This window comes from Urocitellus parryii, chromosome 5 (assembly GCF_045843805.1).
Source record: "Urocitellus parryii isolate mUroPar1 chromosome 5, mUroPar1.hap1, whole genome shotgun sequence".
Taxonomy (NCBI): Eukaryota; Metazoa; Chordata; class Mammalia; order Rodentia; family Sciuridae; genus Urocitellus; species Urocitellus parryii.
This window is the reverse complement of record NC_135535.1, coordinates 107,010,281-107,033,875: the sequence shown is the minus strand read 5'-3', so window position 1 is coordinate 107,033,875 and position 23,595 is coordinate 107,010,281. Positions and strand designations below refer to the sequence as shown.

The 23,595-nt window shown below is 44.1% G+C and overlaps 1 protein-coding gene across 1 annotated transcript; it reads right to left on the bottom strand.

The window, feature by feature from the left end:
- Window positions 1-3,259: 3,259 nt before the first annotated feature.
- Window positions 3,260-12,611, bottom strand: C1rl (complement C1r subcomponent like). Its single transcript, XM_077799085.1, is given in 7 exon segments — window positions 3,260-4,264; window positions 6,983-7,057; window positions 7,208-7,333; window positions 9,777-9,966; window positions 11,387-11,603; window positions 12,142-12,271; window positions 12,560-12,611. Coding segments are annotated over 7 exon segments (1,563 nt in total). The 3' UTR covers window positions 3,260-3,491.
- Between the last annotated feature and the right edge of the window lie 10,984 nt (window positions 12,612-23,595).

Below are 23,595 nucleotides of genomic sequence, written 5' to 3'. Positions count from 1 at the left end.
AAGCAGTATTAGGTGGTGAAATCCTCCCTCCCACCTCAGTGATCACAGGCTTGCCAACTTTCCTCTTAGAAAAATGGGGATAGCTTCGGAGGGGCAAGAAAAGTTCTCTTTCCTCAGCATCTGGTCAAGTTTGAGTCCTGATGATTACAGTTGCTTAGTGCTTAAGCAAAAGGGTGTGGCTGCAGAGCAAGAGTGACTTGGTCTTTTTCAAGAGGAAGCCTGGCCTCTGGGATAGCTCTCCTGTCCACCAGGACATGGTGTACTGTTTTCAATTTTTGCTCTTTGGGGGAGTCTTTTGTCATTAACTCTTCATGGCTCCAAATACCCTGTAGTACCGTGTCCCATAGGAGGCTCAGCCTGCAGAGCAGCCCTCCCAGTTCCTATACCTTTGTAGGCTGTCCTGCTTATTTTCCTTATGATATTGACTTCTCCATCACTCCATCCATCTGCCTGCCCACCTACTCATCCTTTACGGGTTACCTACTTAATGTGCTAAGCATTTTGCCAGACAGTGGATTGCAAGCGCTCACCAAGATGGGCCAGTTGCCCATTTGGCAGTGATCAAGTCATTACCAAATGCAGTTAGAGAGCAGGCACATGGAAAATGCAAGAATAACTAAGGTTTAGAGGCTTTACACACCAGGCTTATGTGTTGGAGTTGAAAACTGAATCTGGTAGCAGGGCTGATTTAATAATGACATGATCTATGGACCTGTCAATCAGGAAAGACAGAAGATAGGGAGAAGGAGATGGACCAGATCAGAACATGAGGAGAAAGGGGAATTTTTGTCTATCATAATTACAATTGTAATTGCACAATAGTATCCTAATAGCAGTGTGTGCGTGTGTGTGTGTTATGTTCATAATGGGGGCAGGGAGAACAGGTGAGGAGGGAACAATATAAGAGGTAAGTCTTAGCTGAAATTTTCTCATCCACCCTAGGAATTCCGATTTCTGTCTTGGTGTCATGTAACATCCTAGGGGTTCTGAGTTCTGTTCTGTCATGCAATATGACTGGAAAATGACAAACCTGGACCTTATCCACTTAGGCCCCACCTCCACTCTGCCTACCTGTTCAAAATAACCATTACTTACATGTTTTTGGTATGCCTTTACCATATACCAACAATAGAAGAAAAAGCCAGATGAAGATTGTGCCTGCATTTATTTAAGATATTATTATATTGTTCATTCCTTTTAGGACTTGGTTCTAGAGGAAATAAATTTCTTTCTTTTTCTTTTCTTTTCTTTTTGGTACTGGGATTGAACCCAGGGGCACTTTATCACTGAGTTACATCCCCAGCCCTTTTAATTTTTTTACTATGAGGCAGGGTCTCATTAAGTTGCTGAGGCTGGCCTTGAACTTATGATCCTCTTGCCTCAGCTTCCCCAGTCTCTAAGATTATAAGCATATGTCACTGTGCTCCACAAAAAAGTTTCTTTCTTAAAATAATGGTAGGTTTGCTGTGTTTATATCTCTATAATTCATCATCCATATCTATTTCTCTAGATTTGGATCATCCTCACCATCTTTAGTTATAGTTTTATATGTATAGATTTGGAGCTAGACATAGACCTAAATCTACATTTAGAGATATAAATAGATACAGATCTAGACATTCCCACATGAATATAGATATCTATTTTTGCCATGGTAGGGAGAAACTCATATTATTTTTAATAAAAAACTAAAAAAAATAAGTAAAATGAAATAAATAAAAATGACACATGCTCCCTAAATAAAAAAAAATTAGCCAATACAGAATGGAGGAGAAATGAACAGCCAAAATCATATCACCCAAAACACCTCTGATTATTTATTTTTTTCTTTTTCTGTTTAATATTTTGAGTTTTTTTTTTCTCCTAGTATTGGGGATCGAGCCTGAGGTGCTTATCCTCCTATCTCAGCCTCTCCAGTAGTTTGGATTAAAGGCATGGGACTCCATGCCCACCTGAGAATATTTTTATTGTCTTTTGTACTGCCTATAGGTTTATAAAATAGAAGCAGAAGTAACTATATGTATGTACAACTTTGAATCCTGCTGTTTTGCCAGGATAAATATAACCTTTGACCATATGGGAACTTGACTTTCAACACTAACAAATTTGTTCTCTGTTTTATGTGATTCATTTTCTATTTCCACTGAATAGTTGTATTTTACTTTTTGTATTCCACTATAAAGCACCACAAACCATTACTAAAAATTAAAGAGTTGGTCTTCTCTGGGTAGTTGTACCTTCATGATGAGAGGAGCACCAACCAGGCTGTCTGCAGGAACTTCCAATCCAGCACCAGGCTCACCTAGGTGTTTGCATGGGACAGGCCAGCAGGAAGTGTGAGCAGGTGATGCCATCTACATAGAAGCAAGGCCTCTCAGGGAGGGAGAATCTGTGAGGATGTAGGGACCGGAACAAGGAAGGGGGTGATGTGGTAGGTCTTGAGGAGAACTGGGAGGATCTTGGCATCCCGAAGGAGCACAGCCTCTGCAGTCAAACACCAGCTGTGGGACTAACACAGGTCACCGTAGCTCCCTGAACCTCAGCTTCCTCATTTGTAAGATGTGGATAATAGCACATTCTTTGCAAAAATAGTGTGAGGACTAAGTAAAATAACATGTGAAGCACCTGGCATAGAGAAGACGTCAAATAAAAAAGGGGATATTTTGATAATTACATCTAGGAGTTGTAGTAGGTGATGAAGCCCATAGCTTGAATATTTGAAGGTCAATTAAAGGGTCTTTGGGATAGTTCAGAAAAAAAATGCAGTTTTGGGAGGGGGGTACAGGGGATTGAACCCAGGAGTGCTTGACCACTGAGCCCCATCCCCAGCCCTTTTTAATATTTTATTTAAAGATAGGGTCTCACTGAGTTGTTTAGGGCCTTGCTAAATTGCTGAGGCTGGCTTCAAATTCGTGATCCTCACAAAATTGCAATTTAGACCCCTTCCTCCATATTTCCTCTGAATAGGGATGAGAAGGTGACTTGTCCATAGGTGATTACAGGAGAGGCTGCATCAGCAGATGAAGCACAGGAAAGGGATGCCAAAGCATTATGTAAAAATGTGGATGTGTAACCGATGTGATTCTGCAATCTGTATTTGGGGTAAAAATGGGAGTTTATAACCCACTTGAACCTAATGTATGAAATATGATATGTCAAGAGCTTTGTAATGTTGTGAACAACCAATTAAAAAAAAAAAAAAAAAAAAAAAAAAGACATGCACGGTGAGTGCTGAGAGATGTCCAGAGCTTGCTTCCCTGGTGCAAACATGCAAGAAGGTAGAGGGTGGGGAGAAGGGGGCTGTGGGGTGCTGCTTCCTGTTTGGGATGGTTTAGGTTGATGGGAGAGGATTTCTCTCCCATGTGCTGACTGCATCAATGACTTAAATAGGGGTTCTCTGCTTCTCCCTCCAGGGCTCCGTCCTCATCCCCAACCCTCTCTTGACTGCAACCTCCACAGTGTCGACTGGTCACTGCTCAATTGTTCCAGGGTCAGTCCTTGCTGTCCATCACTCCTTTGATCCAGTCCACGTAGTTGAGTACTTTGGTGTAGAAGCCGTACCCCTTGCCACACCCAATGCCCCAGGATACGATGCCTGTGGCCACCCAGCGATGGGTTCGATCATCCCACACCACATAGACACTACCACTGTCCCCCTGGCAGACACTGTTCATCTGCATCTTATCCCCAACACAGAACATGTTGTCAGAAAACACCTCAGTTCGATGCCTCTCCCGGAGCCAGGCCTCACAGGCCTCCCTTGGAGCTACGGGCAGCCTTGAGTATTTCAGCTCCTCAGTCAACCAGCCCATCTCCACACCAAACCCACTGACGTAGCCCCACAGGCCATCAAGGTAGAGGCTCTCGTTATCAGGCAGACAGACTGGGAGGAGGTTGGGGCCCAGGGGGACGCTGTGCTGGAGCTCCAGGAGGGCGATGTCCCCATTGAAGTTGTGGGACTCGTTCTGATGGTAGTCTGGGTGCACAAAGACCCGGCGGACAGGGTAGTTCCCCACTTTCAGCATCTTGGCTATGTCTGTGTGGCCCAGGAACACATTCACGCTCCGGTTCTTCCTGAGGCAGATGCTGTCCTTAGGCTGGATGGTGTGGGCAGCAGTGAGGATCCATTTGTCGCCCAGTAGGGCCCCGCCCCCACGTCCATAGATGCTGGTGAAGGCTTGCCAGGGGAAGTTGCCCAGTTTAGCTTTGGAAGAACCCAGGATCTTTGGGTTCTGGGCAATGGGGGTGACTGGCTGTCCACAGACTGGGAGAGAGAGAGGGAGAAGGGAACAATCAGCCCTGCTACCAGACACATGGATTACAGCGCTGCTCTGTGAGTGTTGTGGTGGATGCAGAAAGAAGGCCCCAGGTATGGCTCTGCATGGGATCAGGACCTTACCATGACACAGACCCATGAGTGTAGACCACAGGGACTGACGGAAGCAGTGAGTCAACTCCGACACTACTGGGCACATAACCTGTATGGGACTCAGGACAGTGGACTGAGAGGTGGGGAGCCTGGATGAGCACTTTTGGGACTGACTCTGTGGGGCTCCCTTTCCTGCCTCCTCGGCCATCTTTAAGCCATTCCTCTAGACTCTTGGTGGGACTACCTCTGGGCCATATCATGGTGCCAGCAGAGTTTGTCTTTAGTACCTCTTGCCTGTTTTCTATGTCATTTTCTAATTTATATCATGTGCATCTTCTGTCCTCCAACCCACTCCCTGAGCAGGAAACTTCAGCCTTGCCCTATGGTTTTCTGTGGATCCTATTGGATTTGGAAGGTAATGCTTTGGTTGAAAATGTGGCCAGGTGCAGTGGTGCACACCTGTAATCCCAGCAACTTGGGAAGCTGAGGAAGGAAGATCTCAAGTTCAAGGCCAGCCTTAGTAATCTAGTGAGACTCTGAGCAACTTAGTGAGACCTTGTCTCAAAATAAAAAATAAAAAGGGCTGGGTATGTGGCTCAGTAGTAAAGTACCCCTGGATTCCACCCCCAGTACTGGAAAAACAAAGGTGAATTACAAGTGATGGGTTTGAACCTTCATATTGCTGCTGGTGAGATGTAAAATGTGGCAGCTGCTATGAAACACAGTTTGGTGGTTCCCCCAAAAGTTAAAGATGGAATTATCTTATGATCCAGCCACTTCACTCATATCAGTATTATTCATAATAGGCAAAAGTGGAAAGAAGGGACTGGGGCTGTAGCTCAGTGGCAGAGCACTTGCCTAGCACATGTAAGGCACTGGGTTTGATCCTTAGCATTGCATAAAAATAAACAAATAAAATAAAGGCATGCTGTCCATCTACAACTACAAAAAATTTTAAAAAGTGAAAATAATCCACATGACATGCCCATCAGTTGATATATGGATAAATAAAATGTGGTATATAGGCACAAATGGATATTATTTAACTATAAAAAGGCTGAGGGCATAGCATGGTGGTGCTCAACTGTAATAAGAGCAGCTCAGGAGGCTGAGGCAGGAGGAAATTCAAAGCCAGCCTAAGCAACTTAGTGAGACCCTGTCTTTAAATAAGTAAATTAAAAGGGCTGGGATGTGGCTTAGTGATTAAGCACCCATGGGTTCAATCCCTGGTATCAAAAAAGAAAAAAAAGTATAAAAGGAATGAAGTCCCCTGTGGAGCACAGTGGTGCACGCCTGTAATCCCAGCAGCTCAGGAGGCTGAGGCAGGAGGATCCTGAATTCAAAGTCAGCTTCAGAAAAAGCAAAGCACTAAGCAACTCAGTGAAACCCTGATATAAAATACAAAATATAAAATACAAAATATAAAATACAAAATATAAAATACAAAATAGGGCTGGGGATGTGGCTCAGTGGTCCAGTGTTCCCGAGTTCAACCCCCCCTGTACCACTGTCCCCTGAAAAAGAATAAAGTACTGCTACAAAGTATACATATTATAACATTGATGAACCTTGAAAACATTCTACTAAGTGGGAGAAGCCAGACACATATTGTGTGATTCTACTTGAATGAGATGTCCAGAATAAACAAATCTACAGAGACAGAAAGTAGATGAGTGGTTTCCAGGGGATGGAGGAACAGAGAGTTAGAGATACTGGGTTTTTCAGATGGAGGATGGTGGAAATGTTCTGGAATTAGAGGTATTGTTTTTACAAAATCTACTGAATTGTACACTTCAAAATGGTTAAAATGGTGAATTTTGTCTCAGTTAAAAAAAAAAAAAGGTAGAGGGCTAGGGCATAGCTTACTGGTTAGAGCACTTGTCTAGCATGTGCAAGGTCCTGGGCTTGAAGCTTGGCACCCTTCCCAACACACACACACACACACACACACACACACACACACACACACACACACTCACACACGTCTGCCACAGTGCAGCATCTAGGCAGGAAGATTTTGGGAGGGCAGGCAGAAAGCCTGTCTGTACCCTTAAATACATACAAAGAGAATTTTCTCTTCTTTCAACTTTCCTTTTCTTCCTTATTCACTCACCCAACTGATTATCCTCTTGTGCTTTTCTTTTCTCAGACATACTTTGACCCTTGAAGAATAAGGGACAAGCTCCTTGGCTCTTCTTTTCTGGGCCTTCCTAATTTCCTCCTCACCTTCTGTTCTCACATCTCTCTCTCTCTCTCTCTCTCTCTCTCTCTCTCTCTCTCTCTCTCTCTCTCTCTTTTGTGGTCCTGGGGATTGAACCTAGGGGCACTTAAATTCTGAGCCACATCCCCAGCCCTTTTTGTTTTGCGATAGGATCTCCCTAAGTTGATCTGGACCTCACTAAACTGCTGAGGCTGGCTTTGAATTTGTGATCCTCCAGTCTCAGCCTCCCAAGGCCCTGGGATTCCAGGCGAGCACCACCATGCTCATCTACTCTCATCTCCCCTTTCCACCCCAAGGCTTTCCTTTAGTACCCTGTGTCCCACAGGTCAAGTTACAGCTGAGGCTTGTTTGGGAATGACCATGAGAACAGCACTGGGCAGGTAACTACTCACCAGGTACACACTGAGGAATCTCCACCCCATCCTGTCTGTCCTTCCAGGTCCCCCAGGATGGGCAGCTGAGTGTCCCTGAGGAGCAAAATGGGGGTTGGGAGCAAAGAAGCAGACTCAGAACTGGAAGGTGTCAGGCTAACAGATTAGGTCCTTCGAGGGCCTTAGTAGGTCTTTGGGTGGGAGTGAGGCAGATGGAAATTGCTTATTCAGCAGATGGGGACTCACCCGCTGGCACTGCCTGGTAATAGGGTTCCTGGCAGTGTCTATGGATCTTGGAGGAGTTGGCTCCCGGTGCAATGATGGGTTCAGAGCCTCCACTGGCCTGGTTGATGGGCTGACTGCAGCTCACAACTATAGGAAAATAGCTGTCATTAGGCCTCACACAGACTTGCAAAGTGGCAACTCAGGAGCTGGTTCTAGCCATAACTATATTTTGTTTGACTTGAACAGTGCTTTTAAAAAAGTATTCGAAGGCCAGGTGCCATGGCACATACCTGTAATCCCAGAAACTCTGGAAGCTGAGGCAGAAGGATGGCAAATTTGAGACTGGCCTCAGCAACTTAGTGAGACCATGTCTCAAAATAAAATATAAAAAGGGGCTATAGATGTACCTCAGTGGTAGAGCACACCTGGGTTCAATCCCCAGTACCCCCCCCAAAAAAAAAATTGAGCTAGTTCTTATTAACTGATTGTCAACATGCAAAGACTTCAAAAATAACTAAGGCTAAGTGGGATATGGGGGAGACAGAGACTTCCAAACATGGTTGGTGAGAGTGTAAATCAGTAAAACCTTTATGGAGGGGAATTTAACAATACCAAAAATAAAAATGCAAGTCTTTTTTGACTGACCATTTCAATTTCTAAGACTTAAAGATGCTCTCTTACACACACTCAGAAATGTATATATAAGGCTATCCACATCATCACTGTTTATGGCAGCAAAATATCTATCAGCAGAGAACTGATTAAATAATTATGACATGTCAATCAAAGGGATATTCTGTTATCATTAAAAAGGAATGAGTCAATGCTAATCCTATGCATATGGAATGATTGTTAAGATATAGCAAGTGAGAGGGTGGAGTTGTTGCTCAATGGTAGAAGGCTTGCCTGGCGTGTGTGAGGCACTGGGTTTGATTCTCATCACCACATATAAATAAATAAAATGCAGGTCCCTTGACAACTAACTAACTAACTAACTAAATAATTAAATAATTTTTAAGAAAGATATAGCAAGTGAAAAAACAATTTAGAACATTGTATTTAGTATGTAACACACATACACACAATGTATCTTCAAAGTGTATAGAATATTTTGGAAGAATACCCAGGAAACGGAAAGCAAAGTTGTTTCTGGAGAAAGTAACCAGGACCTAAGGGCCAGAGATCAGAGGAACACTTATCACACTATCTACTGTGTTTTTGCCTTTTAATTTAACACATGGAAGTACTTAAAAAAAAAAAAAAGTCTGAGTCGCCATTTGAAAAATCTAGAATTTTACTTAAAACTCTTTTTGGCTTCTCTTGATCTGTAAATACTGGGACTGTAAATCTGCCTGGAAACAATGGCTGGAGCTAAGCAATGATTTCCTCTTAATTGGACTGCTTGCTAGTAGGGTCAAGGATGGGGTCCGCCCAGATGTCCCTGAACCCCTAGCCTCAGCAGTCACTCAAGTTTCCACTTGTCCCTTCAAGATACCAGTATAGTGGCACCCCCTACTCCACAGAAAATTTTAATTAAGCTTCTCCAGAGACCCTCACCATAATTGTTCTTAGACTATCAGCAAGAATTTCTGCAAAAGAGTTTCAAAAGTGGTGAAGCTTCCTATTTCCTGTTGCTCTATCTTGTCGTAACTATCTTGTGGGCCCGGAGGAGATCAGCACTCCAGATGTTGAGAACCCCTTTACTAGTTTTTCACAACATTTATGGGCTATCTAGTGTAGTAAATTCTCTAGTCTAAAATTACATATGATTGTAAGAGTTTTTAGGCGGAAAGTGTGTTTACAAAAGCAGAGTGTGATGAAGGAAGCACAGGCCCCTTTAACACAGCCTCTAGCCTTAGCCAGGAAGCCTTCACAGGGCTGTTTACATTTCAAAGGAAAGTAGTTAGATTCTGGGGAAAGTCTTTTTTGGGGGGGAGGGTACTCAGGGGCACTTGACCACTGAGCCACATCCCCAGCCCTATTTTGTATTTTATTTAGAGACAGGGTCTCACTAAATTGCTTAGCTTCTTGCTTTTGCTGAGGCTGGCTTTGAACTGGATCCTCGGAGACCCCCTGGGATTACAAGCCTATGCCCCCATGGGTGGGGGTGGGGGTGTGGAGAGGTGGGGGAGTGAGGGGTGTCCAAAAGAGTAGATGAGTAGATGGTGCTGGTGCTAATTAGGTTCCTTGGAAAAACCAGCTGGTGGGGTGTGGGGAGGGAGAAGGGGAGGCAACTGTCCCTTTCCCAGGCACTGATTTTCACAGAGAGTGTCCTAGAGTTATTTTTGTATCCAGGCTTGGGTTGATTGCCTAGAACAATAGAAAAAAACCTACTTTTATGTGGACTTCTGCAGATTGTGAGTCTCTGAGCTCCCCCTCCCCCTATACACTGGGTATAAAGTTTTAAACATTTCTGAACTTTGGGTTCAGAGAAATGAACTGATTTAGGTGAAAGCCTTCCTCTGGACCTGGGCTACAGCCAATACTGCTTCCTGCTGATTCCTCAGTGTCCAGCTTCATCTGTCCTACAACACCGGGACCATAGCTGGGGACAGAGGCTCTCTCCCTGCACCCAAGAAGGGATACTCACCCACAGCTTGGAAGAGGACCAGAAAGCCCTTGTGGAGATGGGTGGTCTTGTCTTTGGAGGAAGTGTGTGCACGGAAGGTCAGCCGAAATCTCCTCCCTGTGGACACAAACTCCCCCTGACCAGGGGGGCTGCCCAGAGAGGAGCCCTGCTTACCACAGAGCTGGCTCAGATCCATCCTACTAGCTGAGATCTGAAAGGAAGACACGGAGGAGTGAGAGGTCGGGTAAGTATGCAGTGAGTCTGCACCACTGTTGGACACAGGGTCACTTCTGGGTTAGTTGGTGTGTGACTCCAGTCCCACCTAGAAGGTCTGCACCTCTCTGGCACTCAAAGGCCACACTTTCTTTTTCTTTTTCTTTTTTTGGTACTGGGAATTGAACCCAGAGGCACTTAACCACTGGGCCACATCCCCAGGCCTTTTTAATACTTTATTTAGAGACAGGGTCTCCCTGAGTTGCTTTGGGCCTCACTAAGTTGCTGACTCTGGCTTTGAATTTGCTATCCCCCTGCCTCAGCCTCCCAAGCTGCTGGGATCACAGGCGGGTGCCACGGCGCCCAGCTTGTGCCTCAGTATTTTGAGAAAAGCTGTACATTCCTGGATAAGAGTTTGGAAGAAATTAGTTACAGGGAGAACTAAGCAAACTAAAAATTGAAACAAAACCCAACAACCTTCCCGCCCTTAGAGAACTCCATGTCATTACTGACTCCTGGGAAACCCAAAAGTTAGAGAAGGAAATATAATTACTGAATACTATGTGCACAAATGTGAAATAATAAGTATAGATTCAACTAATAATGATAACATTGATAAACTGGGAAAATCGGGCAAGGGAAATGTGGATGGTGAAGGACTAAGAAAGATAAAACCAGTCCTTATTTTCTATGGTTGGAATTAATAGGAAATGAGAAATAATGAAAAATGAATAATAGACTAAAATTGAAAAGTAACAGACTGAAAATGAACAATGCATAATATAATAAGCATTATTCATATATATGAAGGTAAATACCAAATGAAACCCTTACATGAATTGGAAAGGATTGCTCCTGGGGAGCAGCATTTAAAAGGGGGCGAGAGGAGTAGACTGCAGACTGCTATTTCTCATTAGAAGCCTTGAAAGACCCTGCTTTTTTTAAAAAAAAAAAATTATGTGCATGTTTTATTTTGATATAAACAAAATTTAAGCCAAAAGACAATATAAAGTACTATTCTAAAAATGTCCTCATTCTGAATAATGCCCATGCCCTAAGAAGTCTTGGGGTATCTTCACCCAGTCTTGGGGTATCTTCCCTTTTCCCAGGGACTCAACAATGGCTGATGTGTGAGTCCTTGACCTTTTCCTCTAGAGCTGCAATGTTTATGTTTCCTTTTGTAAGTCTAAAATGCAAGACCTGTTCTGCCACTTTCTCTTTTGTCCTCCAGCACTCCATAGTAGCCAGGGACAGAGACACTGGTAGGAAGCCATGTTTTGGGTAGACTGCCACTTCCCCGACTTGCACTCTTCATCCCCCCCGCCCCCCCAGATGGGCGATTCAGGGCAGATTCACCTCCCACTGCCCCTGGGAGTCTCCCTCACCAGGGTCCCTGAAAGCCCTCTCCCCGAGCTCACTGTGACAGAATCCCCTTCTGGAAATGGCTCCAAGTCGAAGTCCTGGAAGACTAACCTCACAGTAAAACCCTCTGGAGCCTCAGTGCTGCTCTCTTGGCCTTTAAGATATGGCTTTGGGTACCCAGGAGATGTCATCTCCTTGGGGAGTCACTAGGCCAAGGGCACAGAGCCCTGTGTGGGGTAAGACTGGAGGACTCCCCAGAGGAGGAGCCAGCATCTGTGAGTAGGGGAGGCCATGGATTTATGAAGGTAACATATATCCATGGCCAAGTGACAATAAGGAATAGGAAGGCCTGTGGCAAAGGCAGGGCCAGTAACTTTGGCCTCGGCCTTTGAGGCCTGGCCACTTCCTGTCTACTCCCTCATTATTACCCTTTCCCCACCCAATTCCTACAGCCTCCCATTCAGCCTGAGCTGCAGAACTCAGTTTTCCACCCTCTGAGGACATTGCCATTGCTCCTCTCCCTGGAGAGTCTCATCTGCAGAAGGGCTGCCTTCTGCCCGGATCTGAAGCAGCAATGAGGGTACAAGAGGGGGACATTTAAATGTTTCCTGTTCAGAGCATTAAGCCTGACCAGCTCCAGGGAAGAAGGCTGCTAGAGGCCATAAGCAAACTCCAGTTCCCTCTGGACTAACTGCTCTGTGCGTGTGTGCGTGGGCTATGTGTACATAGGCTGCGTGTGTCCTATCCCCTGTCCTATCCCCCCTCTCCTCACCCTTTTCCTCTTCCAGGCCTCTCTCCAGGGCACACTCACATCTTGCCTGGGCAGCTTGTGGAGGGAGGGCTTCTCCAGAGATAGCTCCCCAACTCTGGGACCAGACATCTGGAACCTGCTAGAGGACTTGGCCCAGGCCAGGGAACAGGAGGTGGGGCTGGAGAAGGCCCTGTGGGGAGGAGGGAGAAGTTACTGGAAATGAGTTGAGTAACTAGTTCCCTTTTTCTAATTCTCTGGGTTGAGTGCCACCTGCTGTCCAATAGCTCATCCACCACAACTGGGAAAAACAATCTCCAAAACCATGCTGGCCTTCAGGCATCAGAGTGGAGGGCACCACCTTTTGACACTTTTAAAAAAAATTTTTGTACACAGTAAAAACTAATTTTTACTGTTTGTGTATCACATGTGGTATGATGGCTTGAGCCTTTAACTAGTCATCTCTCTCCCTCCCACTCACTTACATTAACATCCTGCAGCTTGGAGAACCTGTGACCCATGAACTTGAACATTCTTTTCCTCTCCCTTTTCACCAAAGATGGGTTGGGGTCATTTGACTTACATCATCTTTTATTTTATTTATTTATTTTTGGTACTAATGTGTACTTAACCACTGAGCTCACTCCCCAGCGGTTTTTTATTTTTATCTTGAGACAGGGTTTTGCTACATTGTTGAGGCTGGCCTTGAACTTGTGATCCTCCTGCCTCAGCCTCTTGAGTTACTGGAATTACAGGTGTTTGCTGCTTGGCTTATATAGTCTTTTAAATCCTCCCATAACCTCTGGAAGTTCCTTATCTACCATGGTCAGGGCCACAGGCGAGCTCAAGTATCCCCACATCCCTAGGAATCAGCTCAGCTGTCACTTCAAATTTCTTAAGCAGATACAAGAGGACAATTGGGGTCAGAGGCTCTCTCACTACACTCCCGGGAAGGACTGTCACTCATGGCTTGGCAGTGGGCCAGGAAGCCCTTGTGGAGGTAGGTGGTCTAGTCCTCAGAGGAAGCAATTGTATGAAAGGTCTAGACACATACTTGTCTGAGAAGAATCTACTGTTTCTTCCATTTTACTTTTAGTAACTTGGCTTTCCACAAAGGCAGCAAGTTATAAACCCTAACAGGGTATGTTCTGGATGTTTGGTTTTTCCAGATTAAAAAGGTTTGAAAGAGCCACAGTCCATAGCTATAAGGGGATGGCAGAGATGGTCAGTCATACCTGATGTCCCAGGCAAAGTCTAGAAATCTACTCTACCCTGTGCACCACGTCCCAACCCCAAATACACCTGGGGATGATCTCCAGAATTCATCTTTTGAGGAACAGGCCCTTCTGGCTGCGATTTCTTCCTCCCCCCCAAAGCACTGAAACCCACTCTGTCATCTAACTCTTAGGATCACATATAGCAGTTGGAAATCCAGAGTTGCTTTCATGGGGTGCTCAAGGTTCCAATCCCACAACCCACCTGTTGGGGAGAAACCAGTGTGGCTCAGGTCAGGGCTTATTCCCCCCGAAAAATCAGGGAGGGTCAGAACTATCCTCGGTTCCTGAGCTATTCCTAAGAGGGGTGGGGACTGGAATACTAGTTTAGCAGGTATGAGAGGACTTCCCTGGAGATGTTCTGGAGGAAATGAGGAAAAAGGCCTTTAAAGGAGGCTCCAGAGCACATAGGAGGCCCAGCTGTCCTGATGTGCATGTGACTGAGGGGCTTCCTGGGTTTTCAGTTTTATAACAAAGCAAGTTCTGGGAAAACCAGGACATTGGCTGCCCCTTCATGGACAGGGGTTAAAGTGCTGGATGGAAAGAGGACAGGAAGCCAAAAGAGAAAGAGACAGTGACATCCCTAGAGCCGGTGACTGTGGCAGTCTGGGGCTAGATGTATGGGTCCCTGTTTGGGTGAATCTGACAACTTGAATATGAGGATCTGCTTTGTTCTCACTTAAGTGGTGTGGCTGCAGGGTGTTGGAGTCCAGGGTCCAGTCTCCAGGGACTTGGCCCTGGAGATGGAGCCTGACAGCTGTGTGTAGCTGGTGTGAGGCCTACAACTGTGCTTCTATCCTGTTTGCAGCACCACCTCCCCTGCACCTAGGCTTCTTCTCCAGCTTGCAGGGACACAGAAGTGGCTGTTGCTCTCTGGTTTCTAGCCTGGGCAGGAGAAGCAGAATAGCTACCTAAGTAATTATGGGCATAGATGCAGACACAGGCTTTTTAGGGCTGGCAGTGCAGGATGGCACACTTGTCCATGTCTGGGTGGGGAGATAGGAAAGATGAGAAGTTGATGATGTGGGTTTTAGAGCTGTGGGGACGGAGCAGGACCAAGGGAGAACTGGCACTCCTTCCTTAATTTCATCACCAGCAGCTTTTGCTCACTTTGATCTCTCTGGGGCCACAGGTGGATGCTAGAATAGGCTGTGAAGGTTGTAGCATTGGGCCTCTGAGCCACTCCCTCGAGCTCCAACCTCTAAAAGTGGGTTTCCTCTCATTGTGTGATGCTTGGCTCATAACCAGGCTGGAAGCGGCTTGAGTGTATCAGATATTTCTACCTTTGCTTCTCTAAATAATGCATGCATGGAACAGACTCCACTAAGCTGAAAAGATCTGAACTTACATTTGAGCTATTGTTTATCTCAAGACAGTTTGTAGCTTAAGTAAATAGCCTACTGGAAGCACACACACGTAACAGAAGAGTGGAGATGGCAGAAGGAAGAGTCAGTGAACTTTCCTCTGACCAACAGAGGAAAATATTCTTTAAAAGAGCAGAAGTTCCAGGAAACCTTTAGACAATATAAAAAAAAATACACCAAATATGTGTTTTCTTGGAATTTCAGGAGAGAGAGAAAGAGAATGATGCAGAAGAAATATTCAAAGAAACAATGACTGAATTTTCTCTCATTTTAGTGAGAGATACGTATTTTTAGACTCAAGAATCTTAGTAACCCCAAAGCAGAGTTGAAAGTAAAAAATAAAAAAAGCACACATTGACATATCATAGTCAAACTTAAAAAAAAAAGCAAGATAAAGAAAATATCTTGAAAGTAGTCAGAGAAAAAGGACACACAACAAAACAGAGAGGAATATTTTCAATGTCATTGTCTTGTCATCAACAACTAGGCAGACTAGGAGACAGTGGAATAACATCATTAAAAGGCTGAAAGAAAAAAAGGCAGCCAAGTTTCTTTTCGAGTGAAGATATTTTTCCAATATGAAGATGAAATAAATCCACATATTTTGTCAGCAGCAGACCTGCACTGTGAAGAATGCTGAATAAAGTTCTTCAGGCTGAAGGGAAATGATGCTAGATGGAAGAGCAGAGCCATAGGCTGGAATAAAGAAGTAAATTTGTAGGTGAATGTAAAATACATTTTCCTTATCAAGGTCTTTAAAATACATAAAAAGCCTTAAAGCAAAAATTATCATACTGTATTGTAAGGTTTATAAATGTAGAGATGTGCCCGGAGTTGTGGCTCACACCTGTAATCCCTGCAGTTTCAGAGGCTGAGACAGGAGGATGGAAAATTCAAAGCCAGCTTCAGCAACTTAGCGAGGCCCTAAACAATTCAGTGAGACCCTGTCTCTAAATAAAATACAAAAGAGGGCTGGGGATGTAGCTCAGTGGTTTGGTGCCCCTAGGTTCAATCCCTGGTACCAAAATAAATAAATAAATAATAAAAATAAAATATATCGTGCAGAGGGGAGTGAGAGGATGGTTGGAGCTGTGGGGATGGGAAGGACAGTAGAATGAGACAGACATCATTACCCTATATACATGTACGATTACACTACTGGTGTGAATTTACACCACGTACAGCCAAAGGAATGAGAAGTTGTGCTCCATTTGTGTACAGTGTGTCAAAAGGCATTCTACTGTCATGTATAACTAATTATAACAAATTAAAAACAAAATAAAAGAAAAAAATAGAAGGAAGACTAGTAGAATAGAGAAAAGGGATTAGGGGGAAGGAGGGGAGGGAAAGTGGGGGTACTGGGGAATGAAATTGATCAAACTATACTGTTTTATTCTGTGCACGTATGAATATATTATAACAAATCCCACTTTTATATAATTATAATGCACCAATAAAAAAAGAAAAAGAAACTAAAAAGTAAAAATTAAAGGGCTGGGAATATAGCTCAGTTGGCAAAGTGCTTGCCTTGCATATAGAAGGCCTTGGGTTCTAATCCCCAGCACCACACATAAAAAAAATTAAAAATAAAAATATGTGTAGATTCTATCTATACGGAAACTATAGCATATAGGATGAGTGGCTGAACTCAGAAGGTTACAAATTTCCTTCATGTTACCTGTAACAAATATGAACTTTAAGACTAGAAGTTAAGGGTGTATTCTGAATTCCTGGTAGATGTTTCTCTGGAGAGCAGTTGCTCTCTGCATTGTCTGGGAAGCCCTCTGGGGCCAGAGTCTTAATATCCTTTCAGGGGGTCTATTAGGTCAAAATGATTTTATAAAAGCACTAAGATACTATTTGCTTTTTTTCCCTCTCATTCTCTCATGAGTATACAGTGGAGCATACCAGAGGCTACATGATCTGTGATGATTTATCACCTGATAACTATTGAAATGTGTGTTGTGTATATTTGTGTTTTAAATTTTTCTTTTAAATTTTTTTTCTGTTGATACTGGGGATTGAACCCAGCGGTGCTTTACCACTGAGCCACCATCCCCAGCCCTTTTTATTTTCTATATTGAGACAGGGCCTCCTTAAGTTGCTTAGGGACTCAGTAAGTTGCTGAGGCTGACCTTGAATTTGTGATCCTCCTGCTTCAGCTTCCTACAACTTTGGAATTATAAGCATGAGCCACAATATCTGGCTTTCTGTTTTAATTTCGAAAACATTGAATATTAATAGAAATAACTTACATAAGCAAATGCTCTTCAGGGTTTGCAATAATTTTTTTAAAATCTTTTTTTTTAAGAAAGAGAGAGAGAATTTTAGAGAGAGACAGAATTTTTTAATATTTTATTTTATTTTTTGTTTTTGGCGGACACATCTTTGTTTGTATGTGATGCTGAGGATCGAACCCGGGCTGCACACATGCCAGGTGAGCGGCGCTACCGCTTGAGCCACATCCCCAGCCCCTGCAATAATTTTAAAGTCTATAAAATTTAAAAACAGCTACCCTAGGGCAAACAAAGGTGGGGAGAGGCAAAAAAGGTCTAGCTAAAAGGACAATATATAAATTACAGTGGACTTCTGAACTCCGAACTGGTCTAATTCAGGGGGACTTATTTCTAACAGGGTGATCAATTAGAAATCATCATGATTGAGCTGGGACTGAGGGGTTTCCTGAAACATGGACCTGTCAATCCTAGGCAAACCAGGACAGTAGGTCACCTTATTCTAATGCGTCACTCACTCACTTTGGCCCCTGTTCCCTTATCCCAATGTGAGCCCCTAGAGAGTACAAGCCATATCTGGTCTGTTTTAAGGTCCCCAAATATAGGTAGGAGGATTGAGATTCCTGCAGGCTAGCTATGAAAAGAAGCAAGCTACAAATTGCAAGTACACTATATTCACAACTATAAAAAACTCCATGAGCAAATTCCCCCAACAACTGTGTCGTATTAGAGCACAGGGTTATGGGCGATTTAAAGGATGCTTAGTGAAATCTCTGTAATGTTATTAAGTCACTTTACTAGTTACAAAATAAAGACATTTAAAATTATAAGCGTGACTGGATCATCCCTTCTAAGCCAGAGAGGATTAGAAGGATGAAGTCACAGATCTTGAAAATTGTGTGAGACTCTGACTCTGGGGATTTTTTTTTTTTCTTTCAGTACCAGAGATTGAACCCAGGTGTACTTTACCGCTGAGCTGCATCCCTTATTCTTTTTTAATTTATTTTTGAGACAGACAGTTGTTTAGAGCCTTGCTAAATTGCCAAGGTTGGCTTCTTCAAGCCTTCGATCCTTCTGCCTCAGGAGGCCAGTTGTGGATCCTTTTTTCCTTTTCCTTGCTCTACTAGGAATTGTCCATTTTTTCTTTTTCTTCCTTAGGGTACTGGGGATTGAACCCAGGACCTCATATATGCAAAGCAAACACTCAACCACTTAGCTACACACTTAGTCTTCCCCGCTTTATTTTATTTTGAAACAGTGTTCAAGGGCCCAGGCTGGCTTTGAACTTGAGATCTTCCTAATGGTCTCCCAAGTAGCTGGAATTACAGGCAAGCGTGTGCCACTACACCTGGCTCTTTGTGGATTCTTTTAATCCTGGGGAACTGGATAAGTGAGAACAAGGGTGCCCCAGGGACCAGGAATACACTTGGGCTTTGTCTAAAGACAAAGTGATATTCCTCCCCTGCCTCTAGTTCTCACACTTTCTAAACTTACATCTGGGTCCATTGGATTTTGTTTCTCATTAACTGAGGAGGAGCAGAGGGCGGGGGTGGGTGGAGAGCAAAAGCAGAAATAATACATGCGTGTAAAGGCAGGAAGTGCATAAACACACTTGAAATTGGGGCTTTTACTTTTGGTTTTGACAATCTTGTTGGTGCTGCCATCTGCTGTCCTGCAAGGGGGAAGGGCCCAACAGAGGAGGAATGTGTTCTGGCCAGGGAGGTTTTTCTGCAGCCTTTGTTTAAAGAAGAATTTGCTCTCTCTTGAAATCCAAACAGCCATGGAAGACCCTGGGCCCTGGAGGCAACAATAGCTATTCCTTTCCATGGTTTTCCTGTGTTTAGACACCTTGTTCAGGGCCAGGACATGGTGGGACTTCTACACCCAGCACCACATAGGAAAGAAGATAGAGGACAGCAGCAGGATAAGCAGCCTGAGTGGGCTGAGTTGGGAGCCTGGGCTTCTGTCCTGAATGGCCAGTACTGATTTAGGCAGGGCAGGGATTTAGGGGACGGGATGACCCCAATTAGACTGGGGTTTGTTCTGCATTCTCTTCCACCACCCATGTCATCTCAGGTTTGCAAATTAGGACTCTGATTTCCATTGGTTATGGACACTCAGACAGGGGCCAAGTCAATCCAAAGGAGTGTTAAGCCCGCCCTTCTTACCTGGTCAAATCTGTCCATATTCATCAATCATGCCCCTTGCAAGCTGAAAAATTTTCAAGGACTCTATCTTCCAATCCAAAAGATGCAGCCTGAGCTATATGTGGACCATGCAGTTTATTCCTTTGTAACCATGCTCTCTTTGTGTTTTGGCATCTGCCACACATGTGTGTTCCAGTCACATTGAAGATATGGTTTCCTGAATGTGTCTCACATTTGCACACATGATTCCCTGGCCAATATCTTGTTCTATATTTTTGGACTGAATATTGAACCCACTGAGCCACCTCCTCTATCCCTTTTATTTTTTATTTTGAGGTGGGTTCTTGCTTAAGTTGTTGAAGCTGGCCTGGAATTTGTGATCCTCCCACCTCAGCCTCCTGAGTCACTGGGATTATAGGCATGCATTAAGGGTGCCTAGCTCAATAAAATGTTCTTCAGTCAACAGAGACCAAAAAACAGTATAGCATTGTTGTAAAATGGGTGGGATCCTATGCTACATTCACCAAGCTCAAAGCCAGGCACCACATAGAAGATGTATGACCATAGCCAATTTACATAAGTTCTCTGCGAACATCCTCCTCTTTGGAACAGAGAATGATGGTGCCCATATCAGAAGATTATTGTGATGATTAAATGAGTTAATAACCGATATTGTTTAGGAGAGTGCCTGGCATTTGGCAAACAGTATTGTAAATTATTATTATCATCATCATCATCGTCATCATCATAATCATCATTACTTGCTTAGAGAGGCCAAAGAGGTTAGGTCAATGGTTCTCAATCAATTTTTCTTTCCAGGGGATATTTGACAATATCTACAGATTTTTGGTTTTGGATTTTACAAGTGGTAGATGCTACTGCCATCTAGTGGACAGGGGCCAGGGACTCTGCCAAGCATCCTACAATTTACAAGGCATTACCCCTGCAACAAAAAATGATTTGGCTCAAAATGTCAATAGTGCCAAGGATGAGAAACCCTGGGTTAGGTGGTCAGCTCCAATCTGCTTGGGTCCAAACCCCATAATACCCTTTTATTTGATATATAACCTTATTAAGTTCCCGAAACTCACCATTCCTTAGTGTCCTTATCTGTAAAATGGGATAATAATATGTGATGGGGTTCTTGAGAGGAGTAAGTGCCTGGTATGTGGGAATCATGCCACAGGTGCCAGACATTATTATGATTCTCTCTGCATGTGTCTCCTCCTCGGGGAAGCCCTTCTTGACTCAGGATCCCATTACTTTCCCTGTGCATATCTCGATACATGATAACCACCTGTCCACTTGTCTGTCTTTCCCACAGGACCATGAGTTACTTGAGGGAGGATTTGTCCTGCAGGTTGCAACATCCCCAGGACTGAGCACATTTCCTGGCACATTAGGTACCACCTGTGTTTCTGGTGGGGCAGAGCAGGAAGTATGTACTAAGTATGTACTGGAGTTCCTGTTGAAGGAGAAGCAGGTGGTGAACAGGTGCGTTTGGGAGCTAGGATTGGCATTGGAGGCAGATGGTCTGAGCATAGCCCTGCTCCATTTGCTGTTCCCTAGTGAGAGTTCTGACCTTCACCACGTGACCTCGCTCTTCACCTTTTGTTGGAGAGAGCAACCCAGTGAAAGGAAGAAGGATTCTGCCCCTCTGGGGGCCCAGCTGGCCCTCACCTCATCTGGTGATACAGCTTTTTGGCAGCAATTATATCTGGGACTGGTGTGTGTTCTGCTCCTCCTGGATGTTCTCAGTTGGCAGACTGGGGTTGCCTGTAGTCTCTGTCTGGGAGAGCACAAAGGGACAGTGTCTCCACACACTTTCCCTGGAATCCTTCTCCTTTCAAGAATTAGATTTACATCGTTGCTTTTTGTTTGTTTTGTTTTTGTTTTTGTTTTTGTTTTTGGAGGGGACCAGGGATTGAACCCAGGGGTACTTAACTACTAAGTCACACCTCAGCCTTTTTAAAATATTTTATTTAGAGACAGTGTTTTACTGAGTTGCTTAGGGCCTTGCTAAATTGCTGAAGCTGGCTTTGAACTCACAATCCGCCTGCCTCAGCCTACTGAGCTGCTGGGATTACAGGTATGCACCACCACGCCAGCTCAGATTTGGCTACATTTGATGGGCCCTGCACAAGCCTTCTTCCATCTGCATCTCCCCATGTTACTCATCTTATTTTCAGCAGAGAAACTTTGGCTCCAGTATCACTGTGCTGGCCCTAGAGGAGTAGGGAGGACCCAGAACCTCCTTCCACTGGGAGGTAAATATGAATCTCTAGGTGTGGCCCTTTTTTGCCTTGTGTATTTGAAATGCTACCTCTTCCTCACTGCTGCTGGTCTTCAGGATCCTCTGAAGAATTGGTCACCTGCTTCCTCCCAGTAAAGACCAGATGCCATGTGAGTATGCTCCCCATCTCCAGTTATGCCCTCTCTTTGATGACCTGAAGCTTACTGAGTGGTGCTCTGATATACTTGCCTTATGAAGCCAGAGAATAAGGCTGCACACCAGTGAAAGGGGTGGGTACCACCTGAGATGCCAGATCAATTACATAGGGAAGACAGGGCTTCTCAGATAGCATTTAGGCAGGAGGAGCTTACAGAGGATTGAAAGAGGACAGCTGCCTGTCTCTGACCTTCCTTCTCTTTAGATGTGTGGAGGGGCTGATGCTGAAATGTGAGCCCCTGTACCGAGTGGTCAGGTGGTATCTGGGCTTCTAGCTAGGATGGGATGCCTGTGTATACTGAAGAGAATCATATCTTTTTGTGCCTGGACATGTTTTTATTGCTTCAAGTCATACCCCATTTTTTTGCCAGCCTGACAAATACTGAAGCTATGGTTCTAGGAGAGATTTACTTGTGATGAAATTCAAGATTGGGACTATGTATTAACTAACTGTTATTGTGTAACAAATCACCCCTACACTGAGCAGTTTAAAACAGCCAATGTGCATTATTTCACACAGTTTCTGACCATCAGGAATCTCGAAGTGGCTTGAAGGGTCCTTTTGGCTCAGGGTCTCTCACAAGGTCTCAATCAAGGTGTGACCAGGGCTACAGTCATCTGATGGCTTAACTGGGGCCATCTTGGGTCTTCCTTCAAGATGGCGCACTCCCATGATTGTGGAAGGAGACCTCAGTCAGTTCCTTGCCACAAGGCCCTCTTCATAGGACACTTGAGTATTCTCAAGAGTGACCCAAGATAGAGCTGGGCATGGTGGCACAAACCTGTAACCCCGGCAACTTGAGAGCCTGAGGCTGGATAGGCAGGAAGATCACCAGTTTGGGACCAGCCTCAGCAATGTAGCAAGGCCCTATGCAATTTTGCGAGGACCTGCCTCAAAATAAAATATGAAAAGTGCTGGGGATGTAGCTCAGTGATGAAGTGCCCCTGGGTTCAGTCCCTGGTACAAAAAAAAAAAAAATGTGACTCAAGGTGGAAAAAACCAAGGCAGAGGCCAAGATGTCCTTTGTAATATAACCTTGAAAGTGACAAGTGACATAATATACCATTTCTGCCTATTCATTTAGTCACTTGGACTAACCCTGATGCAATGTGGGAGGAGACAACACAAGGACAGGAATTCCAGGAAGGGGATCATTGAAGGCTGGCTGTCACAGAAGCAGACCTCATTTTAGTACATTTATCAAGATGTTATTTTTTGGCGGGGGTGCTGGGGCTGGGGCTCAGTAGTAGCACACTTGCCTGGTACTGGGTTCGATTCTCAGCACCTCGTATAAATAAATAAATAAATAAATAAATATCAACAACTGGGAAAAAATATATATATATTTTATATATATATAAAAGATGTTATTTTTGCTAGCTCTCTTTGTATTTCAGATATATTAACCTGAATCCAGAGAGTTGGGAGGACTCTGATCTTTTCTTTGTACCTTTATATCTGAAGGGCCCAATATCCATTCTCATCCAGTGGTAGGCCTGGATAGATCCAAGTGTAACCTGCAGGAGGCTAACCTGAGAGATGGTGGAACTTTGGGAGGATAGCAAAGGGTTCAAAGGGAAGCCCCAGCCAGCCCAGTGAGTGCTGTAACCCTAGCAACTAGGCTATGTGAGGTAGGAGGGCCTTGGCAATTCAGCAAAACCTTCAACAACTTAGTAAGAACCTGTCTCAAAATAAAAATAAATAAATAAATAAATAAATAAATAAATAAATAAATAAATAAATAAATAAATAGATGTAACTCATGGTAAAGCCCTCCTGGGCTCCATACCCAATACAAAAAAAAAAAAAAAAAAAAAGGAAAAAAAAAAAGCCATAGGTAAACGCCCTTTCCAGTTCAGGGAAATTAATGGCAATTCTTCATCCTGAGAATCCCAGGAGGTTCCACTCCTGCAGATGGCCCAAATGAACAAGTTCTGAACTTACCAGGCAGCACAAAATCCTGCCCAGGGAAGAAAGAGGCTGGGCCATTAGTGCTCACTATGCCAGAAATATGTGGAGTCGGGTTGATAGGAAAGTAGGTATTTTTT